The sequence below is a fragment of the Formica exsecta genome, unplaced genomic scaffold (genome assembly GCF_003651465.1).
Source record: "Formica exsecta isolate Colony F162 unplaced genomic scaffold, ASM365146v1 scaffold21, whole genome shotgun sequence".
NCBI lineage: Eukaryota > Metazoa > Arthropoda > Insecta > Hymenoptera > Formicidae > Formica > Formica exsecta.
The window spans coordinates 2,994,557-3,022,286 of NW_021849398.1; the positions used below are offsets into that span (position 1 = coordinate 2,994,557).

General features: G+C 34.7%; 4 protein-coding genes across 8 annotated transcripts; 1 reads left to right on the plus strand and 3 right to left on the minus strand.

Moving 5' to 3' along the window:
* Positions 1-147: 147 nt before the first annotated feature.
* On the minus strand, positions 148-13,235 carry LOC115235113 (nucleoprotein TPR-like). 3 transcript variants are annotated; one of them, XM_029806709.1, is made up of 20 exons: positions 13,006-13,235; positions 12,391-12,457; positions 12,150-12,306; positions 11,437-11,636; positions 10,993-11,073; positions 10,770-10,914; positions 10,189-10,662; positions 9,793-10,065; positions 9,506-9,711; positions 6,905-9,414; positions 5,325-6,627; positions 5,056-5,224; positions 4,682-4,885; positions 4,159-4,527; positions 3,765-4,082; positions 3,357-3,519; positions 2,810-3,251; positions 2,076-2,718; positions 1,537-1,924; positions 148-1,435 (listed from the first exon to the last, which is right to left on the minus strand). In XM_029806709.1, the coding sequence occupies exons 2-20, from the start codon at positions 12,419-12,421 to the stop codon at positions 1,136-1,138; spliced, it is 8,376 nt and encodes a 2,791-aa protein (XP_029662569.1). In that variant the 5' UTR covers positions 12,422-12,457; positions 13,006-13,235; the 3' UTR covers positions 148-1,135. The 3 variants fall into 3 exon arrangements, with proteins under 3 accessions (XP_029662569.1, XP_029662568.1, XP_029662570.1); XM_029806708.1 differs by lacking the exon at positions 11,437-11,636 and having other exon boundaries at positions 11,950-12,306; XM_029806710.1 differs by lacking the exon at positions 11,437-11,636 and having other exon boundaries at positions 11,950-12,306; positions 12,391-12,453; positions 13,006-13,234.
* A 540-nt stretch (positions 13,236-13,775) lies between these two features.
* Positions 13,776-16,252, plus strand: LOC115234983 (RAB6A-GEF complex partner protein 2). 2 transcript variants are annotated; one of them, XM_029806440.1, is made up of 7 exons: positions 13,801-13,858; positions 13,919-14,140; positions 14,211-14,332; positions 14,429-14,536; positions 14,780-14,929; positions 15,028-15,140; positions 15,236-16,252. In XM_029806440.1, the coding sequence occupies exons 2-7, from the start codon at positions 14,019-14,021 to the stop codon at positions 15,764-15,766; spliced, it is 1,146 nt and encodes a 381-aa protein (XP_029662300.1). In that variant the 5' UTR covers positions 13,801-13,858; positions 13,919-14,018; the 3' UTR covers positions 15,767-16,252. The 2 variants fall into 2 exon arrangements, with proteins under 2 accessions (XP_029662299.1, XP_029662300.1); XM_029806439.1 differs by having other exon boundaries at positions 13,776-14,140.
* Positions 16,253-16,559: 307 nt separating this feature from the next.
* On the minus strand, positions 16,560-21,931 carry LOC115234984. The gene is made up of 4 exons (XM_029806441.1): positions 21,684-21,931; positions 21,150-21,303; positions 20,665-20,898; positions 16,560-17,171 (listed from the first exon to the last, which is right to left on the minus strand). The coding sequence occupies exons 1-4, from the start codon at positions 21,855-21,857 to the stop codon at positions 16,747-16,749; spliced, it is 987 nt and encodes a 328-aa protein (XP_029662301.1). The 5' UTR covers positions 21,858-21,931; the 3' UTR covers positions 16,560-16,746.
* A 1,010-nt stretch (positions 21,932-22,941) lies between these two features.
* On the minus strand, positions 22,942-26,291 carry LOC115234912 (oxytocin receptor-like). Of its 2 annotated transcripts, none has more exons than XM_029806307.1 (6): positions 25,499-26,291; positions 24,854-25,054; positions 24,402-24,496; positions 23,746-24,041; positions 23,318-23,458; positions 22,942-23,235 (listed from the first exon to the last, which is right to left on the minus strand). In XM_029806307.1, the coding sequence occupies exons 1-6, from the start codon at positions 25,700-25,702 to the stop codon at positions 23,138-23,140; spliced, it is 1,035 nt and encodes a 344-aa protein (XP_029662167.1). In that variant the 5' UTR covers positions 25,703-26,291; the 3' UTR covers positions 22,942-23,137. The 2 variants fall into 2 exon arrangements, with proteins under 2 accessions (XP_029662167.1, XP_029662165.1); XM_029806305.1 differs by having other exon boundaries at positions 24,854-25,061.
* Between the last annotated feature and the right edge of the window lie 1,439 nt (positions 26,292-27,730).

Below are 27,730 nucleotides of genomic sequence, written 5' to 3' on the forward strand. Positions count from 1 at the left end.
CCTTTTATAGATACTGCAAAATACTTTACTGGAGTGTCTCTAGAGCACTCAATAAATATATCTGCCAATGTTATACTATCTTAAAATCTCTAAATGTAAAATATATGGAAAAAGGCAATAGAGTAATACATATAATTATTGTTTTTATGAAGTCAAATTTCATATTTTTATGTATACTTTATCATTAGTCATTATACATTAATGATAAGATCATGCCATTAAGTGTGTTTCATATAATAATAAGAAAAATTGCACTGGGATCTAATTTTAAGTCATATATCATCTGCATTTGAGTCACGTGTATTTGTGACAAATAATTATATATAATACAATGTGTATATACATTGCATTTTTTTTCGGATATGCCCTTATTTTAATAAGAAATCTTGCTAACAATATATCATTGACAATTAATTACACTATTTCCATTGCTATCATAATTTTCTAATATGTCCGATGTTTCTCGATATCGAAAAATATACGAATATACGAACTGAATTATATATTAGTATATCTCCTCATTAATAGAAAGCTGTTTCATGTTTATTAAACATTTTCTGTTAATAAAATAGTAGATACATTTATCTTTCAAAGATTGTCTTGTAAAATCTTGGTGATTTTACAAGATAAGACTTGGTGCTCGAAAGCGAAATGAGAATAAGAACAAATGAGAAAAAAAAGAACGAATGATTTTCAAACATTGAACATTGCCAGATGTCCGCTAGATAAAAATCAGATAAGCATTTTTTAGATAGACTTTAGAAGACTTAGATAGAAGACCTGCTTGCACAAAGAAGAAGAGAAAAGGGAAAAGAAATAATTTCCTATCAATGAAACAAAAAGTCTTTCTGTTAACGAGGAAATATTGTATAAATTACTAAAAATTACATGGACGCAATGGATTAAGATTTATAACGATTTCTTGGTCGGGAAGTAATGGTTATATTTACAATATCAATGCATGTTTTCCGACAGCTTATGTCTTTTCTAATTTTAACTATTATTGAAGTTTCAACTTCGACACTAATATACAGTTTCCACTTTTACTTTTCAATCTTCAATGCATAAATTTATCACTGCGCTCAGAAAAAAAATGGTCAGTATCAAAAGAATTCGCAAAACCTATGGTGTTATTTTAAGCTTTACTGCAAGGTTGAATGGTATAATTTAGCGGAGGAGGCGGGACCAGAAGAGGCAATGGAGTCGGCGGTGGTGGAGTTTGAACAGATGTCAAGGTAGGAGTTATAGTTTGTAGTTGTTCGACTGTTCGAACCGTTGTATTGTAAACAGAAAGATAGCTGGGCCAGAGATGTGGTGGAGGTGGAGAACCAGGAGGTGGTGGGGGTGGCGAACGATCATCCATTTCGTCGGAGTCATCCATCATCATGGCTGTCAGTGGGGTAACGCGCGGTTTTTTCAACTTGATTATCTTCACCTGCAAAAGTATAAAAGATGTTTTTTAAGCAATATAATTAAAAAATATTTTTTCTTTCCTTCAAATTTTTGTGAAATTAAAGCACAATAAATTGTGTGTACCTTGACTTTCTTCTTCGTCTTTGGTAGTCTCGCTCTTTTCTCTTGCTTTCTACTCTTCCGTGAGTTGTAAATTTTGTCTCTTCTCAAATCCTTGAGTCCTTCACGCAAATCTATTCTTTTGGGAGGTGGTGGTGAAGGCATGTCGCCTTCACCGCCGCTGGGACTTGTGCCTTCACCAGGTTTTATGCCATCAGCAAACTGAACTGATTTTTTGTTCCTGTTTGTTTTTTTCAGTAGTTTCGCTGATTTACCAGATTTAGCATCAGGTCCTGTGTCTTTATTACAGTCATTATTCTTGTCTGTCTCCTCGTCTTTGTCGCTATTGTCCTTGATATCGTCATCTACATCCGATAAATCATCCAAATTGCCATTAGGAATTGAGTCTCTCCTGAAAAAAAAAAATTCACTTATTTAGGAAGACAAATTACACATTAATAAAATAAAATAATTTGCAAATTGGTAAGATAAAAATAAGATTTAGACAATGGATTTCCATTGGAGAATGATATTTTTAGAAGATAAAACTAATATCGACGAACCTAAATCCTGGTGCAATCAAAATGCCTTTTAACGGAGGAAGTGGTAACTCTAGCCATTCTTTTGTAGTTTCGATTTCCGCTTGATCTTTATTCATATCAGCGGGCATTGTCGCTTCATCAACTTCGATATGTTGATTAATCATTTGCGATGATTTCTCATCATCATCATTATCATCTTCATCCTCATCCTCCGCTTCTTCTTCCTCTTCCTCATCATCTTCCGCTTCGGCTTCGATCTCGTCTTCATCATCATCTTCGTCTTCGTCTGCAGCGGCGTCTTCGTCTTCCTCTTTTATAGATGCTGCTGCTGCTGCTGCTACTGCTGCTGCTGCCTCCTCCTCTTCCTCTTTTATAGAATTAGTCTGAGATGGGGATTCAGTTTCAGCTTGTTCTTCCCCCTCTTTTAATGCTTTCAAAACCGATGGATCCACAACAGAACCCTTACGACGATCCAACAAGACCTCACCTGCTGGTTGCGACGTATTGGTCTTCTCCAGTAATCGCAGAGCTCGTCGATTAATCCGCTCTATTTTTTTGCGTTCCTTTTCTTTCCTGCGCAACTCGCGTAATCTTTTACGCTCCTCCCGCTCTTTGCGGCGTGTCTCGAGTATAGCTTCGTAATTATACACGGGTTGAACTACTTCTATAATGCAAAAATATTTGTTGGCGTTAATTAATGCGTGTAATATTCGGGACAGGAAGATGTACGAACCGACAAATTTATTTATACGTACTTTGCGATTGAATTTCATTTCTCGGAAACGCTGTTGTTGTCGCAGGGGGGATCGGGACCGGTACGGGAACAGGTATTGGCAATGGTAGCTGCAGTGGAGCAACGGGTGCGACAGTCGCGACAGGAGCGAGAATATTTGTCCCGGTAGGCGGAACAGGCAATGGGACTGGAACAGGTACGGGTACGGACATGGGAACCGAAGACGCCGACGGCGAGGGTGCCGGCACTGTTGAGGAATATAAAAGTCCATTCGATTGATCCGCAGTCGTCGATTGGCCACTCCAGTCTAACGACGTGGGTACTACTTGAAGAACATTACCTACGCGGACTACTTGGCTGGAGCCGGGCCGCACAGGCGGAGTCGTACAGGCTGCAGATGCCTCTCGTCGTGACGATTGCATTCCATTGAAGTCAGCAGGTACCACTTGTAAAACATTCCCAACCTTAACATAAGAGAAGTAGTATTTATAAACTTTTTTTAAATAGATAAACGCACGCATATATATATATATATATATATATATAAAGATATTATATAAATCAAGTACTTGTAAAACAGTAGGCTGTTGTCTGTACATCATTTGCTGTTGCTGTTGTTGGGGAGGAGATGGATACGCAATAACATTGGGATTGAAGTTGGAAGAATAATCTGAAGATATTCCAGTGGAATCCTTGCTATGCTGTTTCTTAATACCCAATTCTAATTCTAACCTGTAAGGAATATATTACATATGATACATATGGTTGATTCTATATTGAGACTGTGTTCCGATATTCATTGCCAGTATTGAAAATCTATAGTTTACATCATGTACAATACCGGCAGTGAATATCAGAATACAGCCTAAATGCAGTTGAAGCATATTTGAACAAAAGCGCAATAGATAACACAAAATTAATTTTTTAACAAAATATGTAAGGGAATAGATTAGGAAGGACTTGGCGCAAATCCTTACCTATCATCAAGCGATAAGCGTTTCGGAGAGCTGGTGGTTGATTCATCTATGCAAGGAGGGTAAGTTAAATTATTCTCTGTATAATAATATTCATTTCCACCTTCAATCTCATTTAGATATTGGAAATTTGTTGCGTCCATATTGCCACTAATACCCATTTCTGAGTCTAAAATATTTGTTCCTGATGCAACCCCTGACTGAACTATAGTCTCTATACGTCTACCCTTTTCACCACAAACATTAAGCTTTCTATTTTTGTCCTCGTCCTTCCTTTCCCTTTCTATTTCGTTCAGTCTACTCCTTCCAGGCGAGGGAGATCTATATGTAAAGAATTATCTCGATTTATGCCAGAGCAAGAAGCTATTTTAGAGTTAGATTGCAAGTTGAATTCTACCTGGAAGACCGCAATTCAGACATTCTCAATCCACGTTCCGGGCTTCTCAATCTTGACATAGAGATCGATCTTGCTCTTGATCTTAAATCCGATGGAGATCTGCTTCTTGATCTCGACCGCGATCTCATCCTTGGTCTTGATCTTGACGTTGATCTAGAACGCGATCTAGATCGTGTCCGCGATCTAGATTGTGACCAAGATCTTGAGCGCGATTTAGATTTTCGTCGGAATCGTTCCTGTCGCTTTGGCGAATATCTCGACCGCGGCGGTGTCCGATTTCGTAATCTATGTCCATGACGATCCAAATCGGAAATGGAGCCTTTATCCTTTTCCCATTGCCAATCCCTTCTTGTACTCGATCTGCCTTGGCTAAAAAATGAAAAATTTCTTATGATTTCGCACGACCGCTCGTGTATAAAATAAAATTACTGACAAAGATTTCATCGATGATATTTTCTCATCAACTCATTATTTAGTCCCGAACCCGCTTAATATATATGCATATAACGCAAATTAAAAATACCTTCTCCTATATTTTGACAGCGGTTGAGGCGAACACTGTATCATATCTCTTTCCAGACTTTCTTCTCTGTAATACGTTCGATCATCATACTCGGCAGGCAAATCTTGTCCAGCAGCGTAAGAATCCACAGATTCATTGCCATCTCGCAAGATATTGCTGTTTTCATACTGCCAATATGTATGATCTAATTCTTCTGTGTGAAATCTGTAGAAATATTACATATTCTTAATCCATACATTGCGATATTATAAATAACATAAATCTAATGCTATAAGTTTTATTTTTGCTTTATCTCTTTTATAAGTTATTAGTGAATTGTATATAAAAACATTCAGATATATAAATATTTTCAAGCAAATATTTTAAAATAATACCTGTTATCTCTATATTTCTCAGATTCCATCGTTCTCTCTCTCAACAACTCCATTGGATCGTAAGATCTAACATCTTTCTCACGATCTACATCTACGCTATCATATCTTCTTCTACCCCAATCTTCACGATTACCTTTAGAGGATACAGAACCATGCTTCTTGAAGTTATCTATAAGTAGATAAAAAACAATAATATGACAATTTACTGAAATCAGGATAAAAATTTATTCAGAAAAAACAATTGCGCGCGTTATCAAGCTCTTTTTTACCTTCATTATAGGAGGAGCGCGGTGAAAATCGCATGTATCTTTCTCTTCTTTCATCTGTTCGCGATCTATTTGATCGTTCGTCATCATATCTCTCTCTTCTCTTATCTCTATCTCGCATACTGGTAGTAGCTTCGTCTTTTCTCTTCGGACTCCTGCTGCGACTTCTGCTCCAACTGTGACCGGGACTTCTACTACCGCTTCCTTGTCGTTCCCACGAAGCATATGGACTTCCGCTCCTTTTTCTCTTTCCTCGTCCTGAAGGACTCGACTTTCTTCGGCCATCGGCAAAGTCTGTTCTGAAACTTTTGTTGTCCCTTCTGTCAGACTTTTCCCCATCATCAGATCTCCTTTCCTTCTTATCTTTACTGTAATCATGTGAATATCGTTTCTCACTCTCTTTCTTACCAGGACTTTTTTTCCTATGTTCTCTAACAGGAGATCGTATACCCGATGGGATATTAATATCATTAAGATTTCGACTTGTTTTATATTTTTTTACGTCATCTTTACTTTCTCTATTGTCGTAATTTTCAGACTGTCCAGGTCGAACGGAAATCGCCTTTTCCGAAGCTGGAGATTGTCGTATTGCTATTACCGATGACTTGGAAGCCACAGCAAATTCAGTCGTGTCTAATAATTTATCGACTTTGCTATTATTTTCCGCATTATACGTCGATTTAAATTGATCTGCTGGCTCTTCATTTGGTGATTTTTGAATATCATTTTGTAATACGTGCGATTCTAGCAATTTTTTTTGTATCGTCAACAGCGCCGCCGCATGCTGAACAGGATCCTGTAACGGTGCCTCTAGGATACGTTTCATCGGCTTTACTTGTTCATTAGTACGTCGTATCAGAAGCTGTTTAGGAATAAGTTTAAGTGCGGTTTTTTCTGCATTCGTTTCATCATCTTTTGTATGTGTTGCCGAATTTACGTTGGAATTTATAATACGTTGCTTACTATGTGATCCTTCTGATTTATACTCGGCGAAAATATCCATACATACTGACTGAGAGTTATGCGCTTTTGGACACAGTTCATTCATCGATAAGTCGTCAAACAAATCATCAGTTTTTTTAATGTCAAATTTATGAGCAGAGTTTTTATCCTCCAGTTGTACTTTGTCTAAAATGTCTTCAATCTTTTCATTTGCTTCATGTTTAGTATCACGCAGTTTTGTTAATTGTAATGGTATACCAGCAATAGGAATTGATAGTTCTTCTGTTGCAACCAACATCTCTTTTCTCCTTTTCTTACAAGATAATGAAGTAGAGCTACTGCTGTCATTAGATCCTTCTATATCCTATAAAAAACAAGAAATAATTATCTAATAAAAAAAAATATTATATTAATTATATTCAAGTAAAAAGGATATACTAAGCTAGAAGATTACATATATTAAAATTACATTTAATAAGAATTTGATATTATTTCATCGCATATTAGTTTAACTGACACAAAAAACTTGTACAATTTTTTTATTTATAATTTTCTATTAAAACACAAATTAATCTATAATCCTTTTGTTTAGATACATTTCGTAAATGTAAGACTACTTATATGCAAGTAAAAATATTCACCTGAGACTTTTGAGAAAGTGCTGGAGAGCTAGGACTATATAATTCTATGGTTTCGTCTTTAAATTTTGCATTCAAATCCAAAATTTCTTTAAATTGATTTCTGGTCTGATGCTCCTTGGTAGACGCAATCTGCTCATCGTTTGTTTTTGCAGAAATTAAATTTTTCACTGATGTGTCTTCTACTTTCTTCATTTGTATAGGTTTAGTTGCCATTTCTTCCGATGTCCACGCTCTTTCTAGTGACTCTCTATTTTGCGATTTTTTATGATAAAAATCTATCAGATCAGATTTATCTGAGCTCTCTGAATAAGTTGCAGCGCGTGAATCTCCTTTTTCTGTTTCTTCGTTTTTTTGTTCACATTTATTAATCTTGGACCATTCTGGATATTCTTCCTCCCATATATCTTTAGTTTCCGATTTCTCTTCGGAGTGCGAGCCCATATCCCAACGACTCTTTCTAACTCGCTTAGAACCAATTGATTCAAGTTTTATTTCCAACTTACTTGAATCTTCCTTGACACTTGTATCTTCATTTGGTTTAATCCATTCTTTCTCTATTCCGACAATGTCGTTAACCTTACAAATTTCTTCATTATTCTTGCATAAAAATGATTCCTCTTCTATATCCCAATCATCTTTTTTATGCTTATTTTTCTGCTTCAAGAGCATCAGCTCTTCTTTTTCGCCTTCCTCTTGTTCCTCCTCCCATATTCTTATTGCGCACAAACGTTCTTGTCTTTTTTTCATTTCTTTCGCACTTTCCTTTTCTATTGCAATATAAGTATCTGTTTTCTCATCATATCTAACTTTTTTTTCCATCTTTTTTGATACACTCTGACTGCTTCTCCGTTTGTTTACAGTCAGATCTGCTATTGCTATTGCTTCCAAGCTATCCACTTCCCACTCATCAGCTAGGAGTTGTTTTTGGCATACTTCTTTTTCAAGCTGTGTCAAAGATGGCACATTCAATGTATCAAAATACGTTTCTCCCCATTTTTCCTTCTTGTGTTTTTTTTCCAATTTTTTTGAAAATTTGACTTCGTTTTGTATTATTTGTTGATTAATACGCTCACCTTCCCTTTCCCAGTCTGCAAGAAACTCAGTGCTGCTTCTAACATCTTTCTCCCTTTTTTTCTTTCTTTTCATCTCAAGTTCCTCATCCGATCTTTCTTTTCCTTCATGAATTCTTTCTTCATTGATTTTAGACGATCTATCTTTGTCTTGCACATTATCTCGACTACGCTTTCTTTTCTTCCGATATGTACTTTTTTCGGAGCCATCTATCTTTTCCAATTCATCAATATGATCCTGACTTGACTCGCTATCAGTTGGCTGCAGTGTAATCACAGAATCTACTTCCCATTGTTTCATGCTTTCATTATCGTGTACACTGATACCAGTAATAGTTTTTCTCGTTGATGTGATTTGATCAGTTCTTTTTTTATCTTTAATTGTAGCTTCTTCTTTAATCTTCTTTATTGAAGTCCCTGAATGTAATACCTTTGTCTCGTCTGAAGGTGAATCTATTACAGGAGACTTGGATATTATTTTGCTTATATCCCCGTTATTAATAGATTTAGCTTCTTTTATCTTTTTCTTAATCTTCTTCTTTTTCTTTGTACGTTCGTCTGAATCACTGCTGCTGGAATCAGTGCTCATCTTCCTCCTTCGCTTTTTTTTTGTTCGCGCAGCGCGTCTCGCTTTCTTTCTTTTCTTTCCAATTGTCTTCTTTTTCCGTTTTCTTTTTCTTTTTTCATCTGAGCTACTGGAATCGCTGCTACTAGTGCTACTACTGTCTGTACTATCGGAGTCTGAAGATGAATTATTCAATATTTTCCGTTTGCGTTTCTTTCTTTTCTTTTCTTTTTCCGAATCTGAGGAACTAGTACTACTAGACGAATCACTGCTGGATATTACTTTCTTTTGTTTTTTCTTTTTCTTGATTTCTCTAGATTCAGTGTTCTCGTCACTTAATCGTTCAACTTTGATTCTAACATTTTCCCAATCACTGGGTATTGATTTAGAATCTTCAGATTCGTTGCTGTTTGTATGCCTAATTTGCATATTATTCTCATCAATTTGTATTTGACAATCTGTGGATATAATGGACTCTTCACATTCTGTACTCTTTATTGATCCTTCTAAAGTTTGCAGTTTGTCTTTTTTCTCTTTCAATGATATTTCAATGTCCGTGTTATCTTCTGCCAAGTTAGATTCTATATTGAATTCATGATAACTATGTGGGGAAGTAGTCTTAACTGGGTTTTTCTTTGGCAAATATTCCTTAGTTACATCAGTTACAGTGCATACCATCTTCATGAATTGTTCATATTCTGAAGCTAACTTTTCATCTCCAGTAGATTGCAGCAAAGGAGATGTTGAAGCTTCGTCATTTATCGTTGTATTGTCAATTTTCTTTTCATTGGATTCATTATCTCCTTTAGTGTCTTCGGCTTTGTTATCAATCTTATCTTCGTCAGTTGTGCTGGAGGATGTAGAACATCTCTCTTCTTTTAAAACAAAAAAACTATTATTATTTCTAGGATTTCAATATTTATTTGTTATACACTATTGTTATCTCGATTATGAAAAGACACTTACGTTGAGCTACGGAAATGTGTAATTTATTTATTGGTTTTTTAATTTCTTCTTTCGTTGCACTGACAGTCATTTCTTCATCTTCGCTGTCCCATTTTGATCTAGGAAGTTGTACAGTCACTTGACATTTAGTATCTTGATGATACTTGGTTGCATTTATTTGCTGATACCAATTACGCTTTTGTGGTTCTGTATCTTCTGTATCAAATCTGCAATTATATACAAAGATCTGGAATAGATAAAGAAAGATTTGAATAGGAAATTATTGTTGGATAGACATTGTGATATACCGTGATGAAGATGCTTCGCATATGTCTCGTATTTTTTCACGACGTTCAGGAGACACAGCTTGTAGAAGTTGCGAGATGCATAAAAAAAGGGACGTGCGTGGATTTTCACAATATAATAATTGAGCCCCCTTTGCTCGTTTCGTCGTTTTAATCGATTCAGGTGGGTACTTTTTAGGTCCGTCAAGTCCTTCAGCTATTAGTGCTTGACGTTTCAGATGATAATTGTTTAACATTAACATATGTTCGAGATAACGCGCATAATCTTGTGCTGTTCTGAAACACATTACACACACACATATATATATAATATATTATATCTACATATACATATAAATATATATACACACACATATATATATAAATCTTGAATATATTATTTTTATAATTGTGTTATACCTATTTCTTACAAATCGTTCTGTATTATCGCGTCTTCTAAGATGACTGATGTCATCAAGAGTTAAACCAGATTTTTGTAATTCCACCCAAGAGTTACACTTCAATAATTCTTTTTCCTTCCATCTATCTTTATCTTTTTCCTTTTTATCCTTATCTTCTGCTTCCATTTCCAATATATCATTTCGTTTGTCTTTTATGTTCTCTTTCTTACTTTTTGTTCCATCTCTTTTTTCTCTTGTCTCTTCTCGTTTCTCTTTTTCATTTTCTTTCCTATCCTTTTCTTCCTCTCTCTTATCACGACTTGTATCCATCTTGCTATCGTCTCGTCTATCTTTATCATCTTTTCTTTTTTTATCTTTTTTACGTATTTCTCTATCTTGAGATGATTTTTGTACAGAATGTTCAGTACTTTCATTTCGATCTTTTACTTCGCGATTCGAGCTACTCCTATCAGTTTTGTCACGATGTCGATGCCTTGAAAATTATAGCAAAACATAGAAAAGAATAAAAAAGATATATTGCATGTGTATAAGAATATTAAAAAAATGTGTATTTTATTATTAAAAATGCTCTTTTTGTACCTTTCTGAATATTTTCGGTTTATTGTTGATCTACTTTTACGAGAGTCGTTTATTCCTTCATGTCTGCTCTTTACTTTTGCATGTCTTTTACTCCCCAATAAATCAGATGTATTCTTGCCAGTATGATTTTCGTTTTCCATACTTGCTATAAAAAGTTTTTATTATTGAATGTCTGATATTACAATTATATAAAATGTCTGTTACAATTATATAAAAATAATACCTGCTGCCATGGATGCCATGGCTAACATTTTACTTTTAGATTCTTCTCTTCGAATTTCTTCAATTGCTAGAATCTTTTCTTCTGTAAAAAATTATAAAAAATATTTCTATAATATCTCAATTACAAAATTAAACAGATACATAATCTTCGAACTATTCTACTATCTTATATTAAATTCTTTAAAAAATTAAAACACAATCTTTTTTATTCTCTATAAATTAATAGAAATTTAAATTGTAATTTTACTGCTAATATATTTCATAATAAAAACAAAACAAGTCTAATAATTTATAAATTGAAACCTTGAACAAATTGTTGTACAAAAAATTTAATATTTGTCAAATTCTTTGTGAATGCATTAACTTATATATAGCCATATAATAAAAAGATCATAATTATCAGATATTATATACTAAAATATATACATTTTATAGTATCACATACCTGTTTTTTTTCGTGATTTATTTATATTTGTATCATCGTGTACTGTTTTATCTTTCATTTTAAAAGCTCCAGTAGAATGCTGCAAATTTGATTTAATTTGGGACTTGGATAATACTTTAAACTGATTAGCAAATGCCATTAATCGTTTTTTTGCTTGAATTTTTCCAAGCACTGGTTTCAGCGTCTTTGGGCTCTCTAATCTTATATATATATATTCAGAGAGCTTCATATGTATAAGGTAGTTTATAGAAATCTGATAATGATGGATATCTATGATAATGGAACACATAAAATTATATGTTGAATATTATACAATTAAATTAAATAATCTACTATATGAATCAATTAAAATAATTTATTTTCTCTTTATATCTTATTTGTTTATAGTACAAAAAATTTAATATTTGTCAAATTCTTTGTGAATGCATTAACTTATATATAGCCATATAATAAAAAGATCATAATTATCAGATATTATATACTAAAATATATACATTTTATAGTATCACATACCTGTTTTTTTTCGTGATTTATTTATATTTGTATCATCGTGTACTGTTTTATCTTTCATTTTAAAAGCTCCAGTAGAATGCTGCAAATTTGATTTAATTTGGGACTTGGATAATACTTTAAACTGATTAGCAAATGCCATTAATCGTTTTTTTGCTTGAATTTTTCCAAGCACTGGTTTCAGCGTCTTTGGGCTCTCTAATCTAGATGTATCTCCATCGCTTATTTGCCCTTTGGTACTCTCTGGTGTTTCTGGCATTTGTATGTCTGACAAGCAAATTGAGGTATCCGGAGTTGGTTCTTCTGGTACATAAGCATCTTTTGATTGGGTAGTATCATTCGATTGAGTATCATCTTTTTCTAATTGTATTACACAAAGAAATCGTTTAGTAACAAATTAAATCTAGCAAAGTATATTTATAAAACATTAAAGATATGCCTTACCTGAAAGAGGCATTCTTTCTTCCTCTGCCATTGATAAAGCTTTAATGTTTATTTAAGTTTTATCTATCTGAAAATTATATTATTCATATAATCTCAATAAATTTACACAATTATACCAAAAACTAATTATATAGTAGGATTCTTTTATAAAAAAAAAATCCTTTAAATAACATACAATAATTTATATATGATTCTGAGATATTATGAAGAAAGGGAATACAAACAATATTTATATATTATTTATGTGAAAGATAAATATGTGAGTAGATATACACACACAAATAATTACCCAGAAAATTATAATTTTAACTCTTACAATGTATACATAATATATTTGATAGAATATAGAAAAATGTGATTTTATTTATGTCTATTTATACTTGAGTACACACAAATAATTACCCAGAAAATTATAATTTTAATAACTCTTACAATGTATACATAATATATTTGATAGAATATAGAAAAATGTGATTTTATTTATGTCTATTTATACTTGAGTATGTACACAGAAATAATTGTATGAAAAAATTTCATATGTAATGGAAGATGTGTATATATGCAATTTCTTATATGCTAGTAGGCTAGTATATACATCTTGATCTGATATCTTACCGCGTAATTCGTATATCTAAATCATTGAGAGACGCATGATTTAGCCAGCGATTTTGGCATCAATGTGCTTTGTGATTTAAAATGTGAACCTAAGATCACTGTATACGCGTTTCTTGCAACAATTCTTTATTTCTATCGGAATTAGCGCACAAAACGCACGACAGACATATTCGACATATTGTCTAAACTGCAGGCCTGCAGGCTGCTCACTGAGCGGAAAGATCAACCTAGGTAAACGATAATAACTAGATCTGAGTATCGATTCTATAATTCAAATGAGAATGAAAATTACATAAATGAGCGAATTTACTAGATTTGGACCAATGAAATTATAAATTTTCTAATAAATGCGCTTATTTTTGTAACTTTCACTCTTACTTGAATTACAGAACCTGTAGCGGGATTCTCTAAACATCTTAGTGACGATTATCGTTGTCGTTAGCGAGCGATAGCCTATGAGAATTGCGCTTTTCACCAGAATTGTCCTTGCCATTGGCTGTCGCCAGTTACCGATACCGAAAACTGTCGATAACAAGTTACTGCTGATATATAACTAGAATTTCTGACGCCATGAGTCAATTCGATCATCTGATTACTAGGGTTCTTACGATCATTGTGCTCGTCGATTGGTCGTTGATCAGAGAATTTTTCTAGAAATTTTTCTAACGGATTTAGATTGGACAAAGATATCTTTGATTCTTTGTCCTGATTGGTCAATCAAATGCTACTCCGATGAGTAGATTTTTGAACGCATCCCAGAAATATTTCGTCAGACAATTGTAGTTGACAGTACTGACAGAGTAAAATGTCATCTTTGATAAGAAATAAACACTTTGCATGATTTAAAAATAATGTAATAAAAAATATTATTAATATGTATATATTAATTAATAGACTTCCAGATTCTTTTTAGATCAGAAAGAGATGTGATAGGGTGTGTGAAATCGGAATCTCGATGACAAATATGTCTTGATCGAAAATGTACATATGTCAGCTTAAAAAAAAGGATCAATATGATAGAAATCACGGCGAAACTTATTCGGGGTCCTATATATTTTTCCGGAGAAATTATAGAATGCTTGGTGACGTTTACTAATCCCCCGAATCCGAATCATCAAATATCACAAAGTCACAGGTACAGTATATATTGTCAATAATATAAATTATTATGTTTGTACATAAAGGTAATTTACACTCTCTTATAGTGATCTGTTTGAGAGTCTTGCATGGGCAAGCGCACAGGTACATTGCCAATGTACGACGAATAGCAAAATGGTGCTTTCAGAGAAAATAAATACTACAGCTCGTTCAGTGGCAATCAATGCAAGTAAGAATTTAGAGAAATTGTTTTAATATTTTCTATTTTTGTATCCTTTTACTTTATTTCTCTACTAATTGTGCATTTATTTTGATTTTGTTCTAGATACTACCTTTGCACCATGGCAGCAAGATAATGGTCATGTAGTATTGAATACAAAGCCAAAAATTTTGTGCTGCGATTTAAGATTGTCACCTGGAGAAAGTAAGACTTGTAAGTTTATAAGTAATCCTAATTTTTTTTAAGAGTAAGGCTGCAGTCAGCAAAACACTACAAATGCTTCAAAGCATTTGATTGACCAATTAGGACAAAAAGAGTAAAAATTTCTTTATTCTGATTGGTTAATGCAATGCTTTGAAGCATTTGTCTCTAGCGTCTTCCTGACTGCAGCCTATGTCTATATGTTTTTATTTAATAAGTTTTACATATTTTATTATATTAAAATTTTGTTATTAGATATTTATCGTGAAACAATACCAAGTGATGCTCCACCTTCATATAAAGGACAGGCTGTAAAATATTCTTATAAGATAACAATTGGAACGCAAAGAGTGAATACAGTTATAAAGTTATTACGAGTACCATTTAGAGTACTATCTTTAAGTGGTAATAAACTTAGAAGATTAAAAAATAAATATATAAAGTTATGAGACAAATATCTATTGCTCTTCTACATAAAGTATAATTTGTATATTGTTTTACAGAATTGCCAGAGATTACAGCGTGCAATGATAGTGTAGATTTGAGTCCCAATAATCCATTTATGGAAACACAGCATAGAGAAACTCCATTAGATATTGCACTACAAACCCTGCAGGTTGTGTACTTTCCTTTGTTGTATTTGAATTTGATTTAAGATTTTTATATAGTGTTATATAGTTTAATGCGTAATTGTATTTTTTAATGTTTCAGAATTTAACAGCTAGACGCAGTCCAAACTTTTACAACGTGACAAACGGCCGCGGGCGCGTAGTGCGATTTTGCCTTTTTAAGAATTCCTACAAACTCGGCGAGGACATAGTTGGAACATTCGACTTCTCGAATGCGACCGTTTCCTGTGTTCAGGTATCTGTATCCTTGCAGTCCGAGGAGCACGTATCGGAAGATTATAAGCGAGGCAAGGTCACCACGCCGACGTTGATTAGCTACAACAAGCATCATGAAATGTGTCTGGGTCTGAAATATTCGCACTTGGTGCTACCGATACCTCTTCACGTTACGCCGGACTTTACCACCGATCTGGTGACGCTCAAGTGGCGGCTACATTTTGAGTTTGTCACGACGCCAAAGCTGGTGGAGATGCCCAGCGAGAACACCATCAGTTGGCACGGACCATCGACTCTGGATGTTGAGACGATGATTTGGGATCTTCCATTGCACATCCATCCAACCACTACGCCACCGAATACGGCGCAACCGACGAAATACAATACCGTCATATAGCTAACATCATAACATAGCATATGTATGCACGTATTGTATATGTCCGGTGCATGTAAATGAGGCGAATTATCGCTACTCTGATACGGCCAAATGTGTTGTAAAAATAATGTAGGAGCGGAGTAAGAAATTCTCCGTTTCGCGTTTTTCTCCGGTAACTCTTGCGATATACCGTTATTCTCCACTATACTTTAGAAAACTTATATTCTGTATAATAATTTATTGTACACAAGAGAGAAAGATATATTTTCGTATGTTTATGTATCTGGATAAGAAAAGTTAAATAATGAAAGAATATGTTGGGATCACTATTTTGAGAGCATACTTTTACATCTCTGTGATAAGTTTTATAATTGTATCTTTGACTATATATTACACAACAGCGTTTTGGATTACTGTGTATTAAATTCCTAATGCAGGATTGTTCCTACTCAGAGTAATAGTTTCTCGGGAGATTAATGACTTTGTAGGAATGATATATTACAGCAACGAAGAAAAATAGACAGACTGGTTTAATCTCTATAAATAAGGCACTCGTATAAATGTTCCTTTTTACATGATTCATGAGATTTGTTCTTTTTTTAACTGCGTCCTTTTACGTTTTTCAGCAATCTTATTTTTCTTCCCTTGAAAACCTAAATGTTATTTCGTTCATAAAGCGAATAAAAAGGTGCAGCTAACAAGAACAGACCTTATAACAAAATGATAGAAATTTATTTTCCATAGTTTTAATTTTTCCCTTTTTTGAGTATTATTAACGTATATGTGTGTGTTTAAAAAATATGCGGTTCAGAGACTTGATAATTAAATGTTTTCAAGGCCAATAAAGCCAATGAGTCTGAAGCCAAAATCATGAAATCCAAAATATATAGCGAGTCTAATATAGCGTTTCTTCATTGAAGAAAGCTATCTGTGCTTATTGAGACAGCGATACTTTTCTTAAAATACTCAAAGGATCAATCAATTTCTCGAAAAAGACGACATTAGTGACGCGCTTCATAAGAAAACTGTCGATCGTCCTGATCGACCGACAGTCTCGCCTGCAGGGGTGGCACCAAGGTCGGCGGTGACGGGGTGGCGAAGGGTGCGTGGTAATCGTATCGGTAGTAAGCTAGGGATTCCCATCGGCTCGGATGCTGCACTTCGTAGGACGTCGGTGGGCCCGGTGGGGGAGCCGCGTAGTAGCCGCCAGGTCGATCGGGCACGCTGGGCATAGGATAGCTGTACTGCGGCTCCAACAAGCTTTGCAGATGCCTTATGTATGTGATGGCGTGGCGCAACGACTCGATCTTGGAGAGCTTCTTGCCCGGAGGCTTACATATCGGTAGCTTCGACCGTAGTAGCTCGAATGCGCGATTCATGTCGCGCATTCGTGTGCGCTCGCGATCGCACGCTGACTTCTTGTAGTCTGAAATCGTTAATTACCGGGGGTTAACGACTGTTCTTGCTCCGGTATACGCGCACTCGTCGTCGTCGTCGTGGCGCGACAACGACTTACCCGAATGATTGAACGAATCAGCTGTTTTTTTTTCACCGGGCGAGCTGAAATCGGATTTTTTAGAAAATTGGATTTTTTAGAAAAGCATTCTTAGTAAAATGCTAATAAATTATGTGTATAAATATATATACATACACATTAAAATTAATTATATAAATTATGTAAACTCTTGACACGCGGATATTGAAAAGTGTGAAGAGATATGCTATAAAAATAATCATGAGAGGAGGTTTTTTTTTCTGAATTATAAAAGAAACTGAGAAAAAAATTAATGTGGTTTTTGCCGATTATTTATCATTGAGAAAAATTATACTTTAAATTGATTAGAGAATGGGTCACATTTAAACTGTAATAATACTTATATTTGATAAATTATTCAATTTTATTAATAGAAAAGCATTACGCAGAGATATGCCCGGCAAAATATAGTGCGATACTCTATGCAAAATTAAATATGAAATCACGAAATCACCAACTCGTAATTCGAGAGACATTCCTGTTGTGAAAACAAAAAAGAGACTAATATGATTAATAAGCACAAATATGTGCATAAATTTTGAGTATTTATCTTGGAAAATGTCCAAGAAAAACAGGCTGAAAAATATACCGTAATATAGGAAATTTCTATTAATTATTTTTGGATGAAAGTACGAAATTTGGAAAGAAATCGAGAAATATATAAAAATGACGAATATGAAAGCAAGCCGCAAAGGTTAGAACCGATTAAAAGTGCGAGATTATTTAAATTTGCATTAAATGAGAGTGAAGAGGAATTGTAAATATTTCTGCAAAATATATGAAATTTTACAGCTCCTCGTAACTTATTGTATATCGCATCTTAAATAATAGCTTATCGTATACTTAATATGCAATTCAGTTAGTGACATATATGATTATGTACGTGATTATTCTTTGCGTATCAAACAGCTCGCAAAAAAATTATTTTACATTCAAGTATAATTAACCGCGATCTACCTCAAGATAATTATTTCTTTTTTAGTATTCCTTCATTACAGTAAGATTTTGCTTCAAACCGTTTGCATTATTCATTCTTTAAATATATTTAAAAAATGAATAATGCAAACAGACGATGATATGTTAAAATTGAAATATTGTCATGTGTATTAAATCAATTGATTTCGGAAATCAGTATGACGTTTAATTAGATGACATCCGTATCTCAAGTAGCTTCATTACGTTTCGTATAAAAGTAAATGTATATCTGTAATAACGTAATTAATTGTTTCTAAGTCTTTTGTATGAGGGTAATTCTAAAAAAGTCTGCCGAGAAGTGATCAATCGAATAGACGCTGCGCGATGCGACACGTGAGATAAACGAGATATGGAATAATATTTTATATATATCGATAGGAACACGACTGAACGAAGCGCGAAACTTTCGAGTACCTTTGCCGCATATGCGGAAGAGGATAACGGTGATAAACGTGATACCGCGAGTCCCGGATTCGGAGCCAGATTGTTTTCGCGCGGTTCAGGTTGTCACGAGTCTGAATCCTGGACGCAGAATCACTCGAGACCGCGGCAAGTCGATAGAATCTAAGCAAAGCTCGGTCGAAATAGCGCTTGTGACCTGTCGCGGCTTCGAAAACGTTGATCAAAGTAAGAAGAATTAAGCAATAATAAAGAGCATATATGTATATCTCTTTCTCGATCGTTAAACAAGCCCAAGTATTAAATAGAAAAATACTCGTCAAATCAATCCACGAGTTCCTGCGTTTCTGATACAGATAAAATAAAAAATATTATCGATAGATAACAACTTTCAAATCATTAATAATACAGAAGTAATATCTATCTTTAATATTTAAAAAAAATGTATTTTTTGTATATATTTTATTTATTTATATTCCAGAGAGTTGCTCAAAAATATGTATGAACTTGTAGATTGATCTAATATATTAATTTTATATAAGCTGATATATATATATATACGAGATGAATTTTTCTATATATAAATAAGAAAACATTTAAAAACTTATATAAATTAAAAAACTTATATAAATTTATATGAGGCATGATCGATAGAATGTTCATAATATGCCCGTATTTCCAAGATAAGGAGGGATGTCAAGATATTTGCTTAGAAACCGATGTCATTGAGCCTTCCAGCGGTCCACCGCTCTCGACGCAGCAAGAGAGCGTTCCAACGATCATTCAGAATGATTCCAGAAAATCTATCGAATTTCTACAAGAAGAAGACGACCAGTGTCGGCAAACCGTACGTGAGATTGTGTGCAACGAGAAATTGCGGGGCCACGTGGAGCGTAGCTGCGAGAACGTGGATCGGAAACAGAACTGCGGCGATCGTGTTATCGAGATCGAGAAGGAGGAGGAGAGTAGTAAATGCAGTAGTTGGTGGAAGGATGGCGGCCAAACAATTTTACATTTCTTCGCCAAGATCCTGGGGAAGCATGTCGGAATGAACACTAAGGGACCGACGGATCGTATCTCGCCTATCGGCAAGCGTGTCAAGCGCGTCTCGAGGGACGGCAAAAACCACAATAGACATAGGAGAGGTATCGATGGGAGTATACGCTTGAAGAGAGTCGACAACGGCTACATTTTTCCGAATCATGTATATAGGTATAGAATGATTTTAATGATAATAGCATGCACTGCGTTTAGCAACACGTGATAACACATTTGAAAGAATCTATAATTTGATTTAAAAAATTCTTCACTCATAAATTAATGCAGAAATGGAATCATATACACTTTAAATGCTCGAGTATCTTTTGCTTTTATCAGAAGTTCCGCGATTTTTTTGCAAGCATCTCAACTTCAGAAGTTTGAACGTACATGTGAATTTTGATCGACGATGCATACGCATGTCTACAAATAATTTTAAACCTGTCGCGCGACACGTAAAAATGTGCAGCATCTGAAATTGAGCGCATCTTCGTGATGCAAAAATTGCTCGCCTTTTTCCCGAAATACGTGCATATACGTTTTGAATTGATATTCATGCGCCCGCCTTATCGTATTCGCAGGAACAAAAGGAGCCGACAGACCACGACGGAAGATAAGTCGCGTGAGGAACAGCATCATCCTTCGATTCTCGTGCGACAGATACAACGAACTCGTGACAAAAATCTACGGATTGTGCTGCTGGAGCGGGAACTGCGCATACGTTCGTCTAAGAAAGACAAACGTTTAACTGCGAACGGCGTTAACATCAGACAATTAAGCAGTCCTCTTTGTTGAACCCCTCTCTGTAAGAAAAACTGAAACTCGCTAAAAGAAATCTGATTTTGTTTGTAGACAATTCGGATTGATCATGTCATTTCGATTTCTTTCGGACAAGTGTTTTGAGGGTACCTAGCATGTTAATTATCTTCAATATCGCGCGTAAATTAGAGTTTAATCGTGGATGTGATCTCACCAGGCGACGCGCAATTCGACATTGCCGCACCTTTCTCAGTCTGCGACGGTTCCCGTTGCACCGATTTGATGTTGGCTTCGTGGAGCATCTCGAGATGCGAGTGTCCGCTGATTATCTCCGGTTCCGGTACTCTAATCACGAGCACTCTCTCTCCCTCGGGAGTCTGCTCGCCTCGCGCCTCGTAGCTTGTTTCTTGCCATCTGCTTCTTATAGGCTGTGAACGCGTAGTTTCTTCTATGGAAAACGATACGCAGATAATGAGGCGATTTTATTCGGTATCGGTTAAATATGAATAATGTTGTGTGCTCTGCTCGAATGATTATCTAACAATAAGTTAAAAAAGTTACAATAACGCCAACATTTGATTTTGTCAAGTATATACAATAAAAACTGCGTTAAAAAATCTGATTAACTGACGACGTCGATACATAATAATCGAGAACCGTTAAAATGATACGTAATAAGCATAGATAATCTCCACGAACCTGGAAGTAATCCTTGATCCTGCTGATTCACCGCGGAACTCGGTGAGCTCACTTCCCGACTCGCAGCTTTCTGTTGCTGCTGTTTTGAGTTCTCATCCAGGTCGAGCAACACCGGCGAACGCCTGTAATCCTCCTCATTACTCTCGTTCTCGGACTGGAATATAAATTAGCTTCTTTTTCTACGCCAAATTCAAGCAACAGATTCTAGCAGCGTAATTTTTCGATAGGTCGATTCTCTCTCTTTCTCCTCCGTATGCTCAAATAAATAAAAAAAAAAAATACATATCACACAAAAAACTGAACAATAGAATTAATTTCAAAATATAATGCGTTACTTTGGAAAATTTAATTCGGAACACAAGTACAAAGTAATATTTTACTTAAAAATTTTTATGTCAGCGCTATATATGTATATGTATATTCATGATATCAGATTTGCACAAAATTATAAGAGAAAAACGAGAATCGACAATCGATCGCATGTATATCATTGGTAAATATTTGCGACGATTGAGTCATAAATTCCACTTTTACCTCATTCTTCGCCGATTCGGCGCGATATTCGTCCGAATTTTGCTCCATCACAGGTACCCGATCAAGCACAAATGACATCTCCTCGTTGATTCCGGTATCATCCATCGACATACCGTAGAGAAACGACGTGGAAAACTGACGAGTCGCCTTTCTCGCCGAAGTCTCGTAAGGCATATATCACGTGGGTCTAGCGACCGCGTTTGTCCTCGGATAAGATGTGGATCGGCCACAGTCGTTTTATTAATGTTAATTTTATCCGTTTATTAAGTATTCAGGTGTTCCGCCAGGGGTTCTTAGTTTACCGCGACCAGATGGTCGCCGCAAGAAGAGAGATGTACCGAATAATCTTGTGTGCCCTGTTCGAATTATAATCTAAATTGAAAAAGTTCCAATAACGCCATTTTTCGTTAAGTAAAATTGACAGAGACTATTGGGAAATTGTAGAAAATTATTGATACAATAATAATACCAAGAAAATCAAGTAAAAAATGTGCTCGCAAAAATTGACGACTCTGTAAAATAATCTAGTATAGTTCTTATCGTGTGAAATATATTGAGGAATAATCTTTTTCATAATAATTATTATAGAAAATATTGATATATTAAGATATAAAAAAGCATTTTATAGAACTTGGTCAACTTTGATATACTGATCAAAATAAGGAAACTCATGTTTTTAATTTTTTATAGATCGTTCGATCAATAATCTTTGAGAAAAGTTTCCGTTTGCAATAGAAAGCGGGTGCTTATAATATTAAAATATTTTTCTTTTCAAGTATGTTTTTTGCTTTCAATTGTACGTATCTCCTAGAGAATTAAACGGATATAATGATAGTGTCCGGGCGTGAGTGGTCTATACCTGGTGCGCGATATTAGCATATGAGAGCCTCTGGGATGATCGGGATAAAAATGGGAGTACAAACATCGGGGCATAATAGACGCCCAGCCGATGGAAATACTAATGAAGCGGAACCGTGCAAGTATAACAGATCGTGTAAGAATGGCGCACGGAATGGGCGGAGATGCGACGGGAATTTTGAATATGATAGAAAAAAAAGACTTGAAAGCGCATACCGCATACTACATCACGCTTTTGCCAAGTTAAGCGATGTGTGATTAATACGCAAAATCGAATGTCGAAAATATTTTCAAGTGACGAAGATTCATGACAATGGATATCACAACTATATGGCTAATCGTACCGAAGTACTCCCATAAAATAGTGACATTCTTTTGTACAGGTATTTAAAAAAAAAATCTTTTTTTTAACAAATAATTTAGTTTTATTAAAAAATTCTTATTTAAAAGTCGCATACTGCGCGACATTGTTGCATCGCGAAACGCATTTATATACATCCTGCAGATGTATGTATGCACAAAAAAACTATATATTCACAATATATTCTTTATATTCAAAGCAGTCCTCAAAATGCAAACTTTGTTTCGTTTCTTCCTCACCCGAATATCTTTGAACTCGCAAGTCGCGAAAATCTAGAAATAAACGACGACCTCGTTGAGGGTATATTCGACGCATTTTGACGGGCATCTATATCTGTGAGAGAAAATATAAAATATATATATATATATATATACGAAATTGATCGCAAAATATATGAAAAATCATGATTATATACCATCATTCAACGAATTGTCTTTCTTTTTGTAGAAAAAGATTGTCAATGCTGTACGTAAATCTTTGTTGAAAGCAAAGTAAATCCAAGGGTTGACGCAACTTGTAAGACTATTTAACAGACATAGAATGGTGAAAGCAGCTCCTACGAATTACAGCACAATATGAGGTAAAAATTAATAAACTTAAAGATTTGGAATTTGAAATATTAGATTTAAAGAAAAGTATATGGTCATTATTGCATTGGTTCTTAAGATGATAATTTAACATTGTCAAATATTATAAAATTATATAAGTCAAGCAATTACAATTTGATTAAAGAATATCAGTATGAATCGCTAAGTATTGTACTAATTTTTATCAATTTATCTAGTTAATAATAATTTTTCAATTACATTTATTTATGTCATTGCTATTTTACAGAGTATTTACCAGTAAAAAATGGCAAAGTGGAAGCTTTAGGATCCCACGTTGCCCAGAGTTCAGATCCGATAAATGGGGTACTGGTAACAATATACAAAGTAATGACAATGATCGTCTGTTTTACGGTATTGAGCATGGCTTTAGAGATGAAGGGACCACGATTTTGCTGTGAGAAATTGGCTTTTTTATTCTTTTTGAAATCAACAACTCCTGACATCTTATTGCTCGTCCAGATTGCTATACATATCTTTGTGTACGTGTATACAAGTACTATGAAGGGTAACAGAAACTGCACGATACTGTACCTATAATTAAAGGAGTCACAATGTTTTAAAATTTATCTTCATGCCGAGCTTGTATGTAGTATACACATATAACATATATATACATATATATAAAATTTTAGTCCATTTTTCCTTATTTCAAATTTTCTCTCTACAAAAGAGAGCGTATTTATTCCATAATAAGGCGAGATATATTTAACACTTCATTTCTTACTTTCCGCTCCATATCGATAATGAAAAGTTTATACCAGTACGTAAAGATTGTGCATGAAAGAAAGCTTCTATATATATTTTTTTATAATTAAAAGAAAAGAAGTGTTTATCCCTTCCCCGAAAAATTACTATATATATACATATATAACACATAAATGTGAATATTACCAAGTGACATAGGCTCTCTCGCCATATTTCAAGTTAAAAGTGGCCCAACATTCCCAAATGTCTGGCGATATTTCCTCATATGAGAATATAAAAACCTAGGATTTTTAAACAAAAAAATCAGTAATTTTTTTCTTTCTCGTAATAACAATAAACATTTGAAAAATTTATGATCCAGCCGGATATACATTTATCAAAGATGTCAAGAAATTCGTAGAAGCGAATTCTCGCATGAGACAAACGGATGATACATTTATAAGCGACAAGTTTGCGCAATTAGCGCTCTCATAAATTAGCCTGTCGCGACGCGCGCTATTAGATTTGCGTCCGTTGTCTGCATAGGATAAAAATTAATATCTCAAGCGTTAACTGATCCGCCCTTCGTGTAAAGCAAAGTGGCGGTATGAATAAGATACGGCAAAAGAGTAGAGGCGCGAATTAAATTTTCGACGGACCTGCGGTATACACAGTATTGCGGCGAGCATCCATGCGCCGTACACCATCATTTTCGGTCTTCTAGACGCGATGCTGCAGTAACTAAATGGATGGCAAATGGCGTAATACCTGTCTATCGCGGTGACCGTCAGGACATAGGAACTGAGATACAGACCGAACGGCTGTCCGAATTTGATTAGTTTACAGAGCATCGCTCCGCCCTGAAACCTGATGGTTGTTAAATTCAGTTTTGTCAAATTCATTTAATGGGGTCATCCTTATTAAGTTATTGAACTATGGCAGAATACACGCGAAAAAAAAATATAACAGAAATTTATATACTAGAGATATATTATATTTGTATAAAAAAAATGTTTGCACTTTCTCCCAATTTTTGATAATTTATCTATTATTTTAAAATGTTGACAAGTTAATATAAGTTAATATTTAAAAATAATAAACTGCATTTTTATGAGACATACATAAATTACTAGTTAAAACGGCGGAAGCTTGTTGTTTTCAAAAGTTTACCGATACTGTATCAAAATTGTTACTAGTTAAAAAACACGTTTTTCGCATTTCCTCTTATTATCTTGGCAAAAATTTACGTATTGATTAGCTCATTAAAAGATCATAAGACTGATCGGAGTAACAAAGCAGCTTACCTGAATGTTATATCCCAAGCAAGTTGCGGTAAAACATCGAGCAAACCTGTCAATAGATCGGCGACGCTCAAATGTAGAATGAAGAAATTCATTCTGGTGAATTTTCGTCGCTGATAACGTCGTTTGGCATAAAGGGCAAACAGGATCAGAGCGTTGCCGATGAGCGTGACGAGAAATATGCTGGTTAAAATTGCAATTTCCCATCTGGCGAGATACTCGTTTCTCGTGTCGTCCGATGTCTGCACTGAAGATGACAACGACGGTAGCGAAGTATTCGAATCGTACGACATATCTCTTCCAGATACTCTTCACACTTTTCTTTCTCAATATCTTTCTGCACTTTTCGCTTTGTCATTTAGACAAAATTCGTCCTGAAAAAAAAAAAAAGAGAACTCCGAAGAACGTCCGCGCGGATCCGCGCCTGCTACGAGCACGCGACGTGAAATTCGCGTGCCGGTTGAATATTCATACAGACTTCCGGTAGCGACGGTGTAACAACACTCGTTGCCTCGATACAATTTTTGCGCAAAATATTGTCGAACATATCGTGAAGCGCGCCGATCGAAAACGATCAAACACAATTCGATGTTGCTGTCAAGAGACGGATGTATCCGGTCGAAAATCCGTCCGGCATGTTGGAGAAACGCGAGGGACTAATCCGCGGAATTTCTACGGGAGCGAGCAATCAGCTTTTTGCAAATCGCTTAAGCAACTTTATCGACCTACGCGATTCGCGCGAATCACGCGTGCAACATCGATATTGCACGTTGTACTCGGTCGGATCGCATCGCGTCTCGCCTCGAGTCAGTCACGAGGTGCAGTGGAAGGATCGACGAGAAAGAGCAGTCACATGACAGAAGTTCATGGAATCGTGTATGAATTATGCGTGTATAGAAATATTTTTTAGTGTCTTTTTTGAACGCATTTGACATATATAATAAGAGAAAATATGTTTTCTAGAAATATAATTTAAAACGATTGATATATTCTCTTATTGTATATATATTCCATAGTTATATTTCTAGAAAACGAATTCTCTTTTCTTATTAGACATTTAATACGTTTCGCATGCACACACGAGAGTTGCTACAAAAAAGTACGTTTTATACCAAATGTAGATTGAAAAAAAAGCGCATGCAAATTTTAAGTTACATAGAGCAAGTATAAAACTAAAGTAAAACGCATTCCTACAGATTTTCATTATATGTGAATTATTTGCCGAATAATTTCAAGCAATGAGAGCGTTACCATTAATTTGTTATTCGCGAAAAACTGGGAATCTCTTCAGTGTAATATACAGATAATCTACATAATTACAATCACATTGGCTGTTGATGCGAGGGTATTATCATAAACGACATTTATCATAATTATATAAATGATGCATCGCAACGCTGTCGTTCATCATTTTTATGGATCATACTTAAACTTATTAAGTTATGTCAGAAGTTAATTTTTAAATGGAACTTTGCTAATTGACTAGAACACTAAAGAAATGCGATTATAATAATGTAAAATCGACAATCATCTGACTATAACAATATTTGTCGAGAATTGCAGTGAATGGTATATTGTGGAAAAATTATAGAGATTTTTCGTTCTGATTATACAAATCGATGTAAATCGACGATTTTCTCTCGAAAAATTCACAACGTTTTTTTATTAATTTTTATATTAATTTTTATATATGCATAAAATTAAAAGAATAATAAAAGTTTTCAATAAAGTTTTCGATTTTTTAGGTAAACGATTCTGATTTGTCGACGTATCTCATTTGTATATCTATTTTATTGTTCGCTTTTCTCTTCCCATCGAATTTAAATTAAAAACGTTTGTGCGTGTAGTTTTGTTTTGTAGATTCGACAAAACAAGATTATTTTTACATTCGCAATCAATATGTAGATTTTCTTGAAATACGATTGTTTTTTGCGCAAAGATATACAAAACAAGCTTTTTCTTTACTTAGTATGCGCATGTAAAACAAACCGGAAAAGAAACATCTTAACAATTATGCTAGTTTAGTTCCAATCGCAAGAATTTTCCTTTAGTGATCGATAAGTATCGATTATGACATTGATGTCCGTGTAACATGCGATACAATTTCTCTGTGTCGTCTCAGAGGCGTTCCATATAATTATTTATGATAGTATCGAACGATATGAAGTATGCACAATGGACTTTTTTTTATGGTAAATCATTTATCGTACCTTGACGTATTCGCCAAGGTCTCGC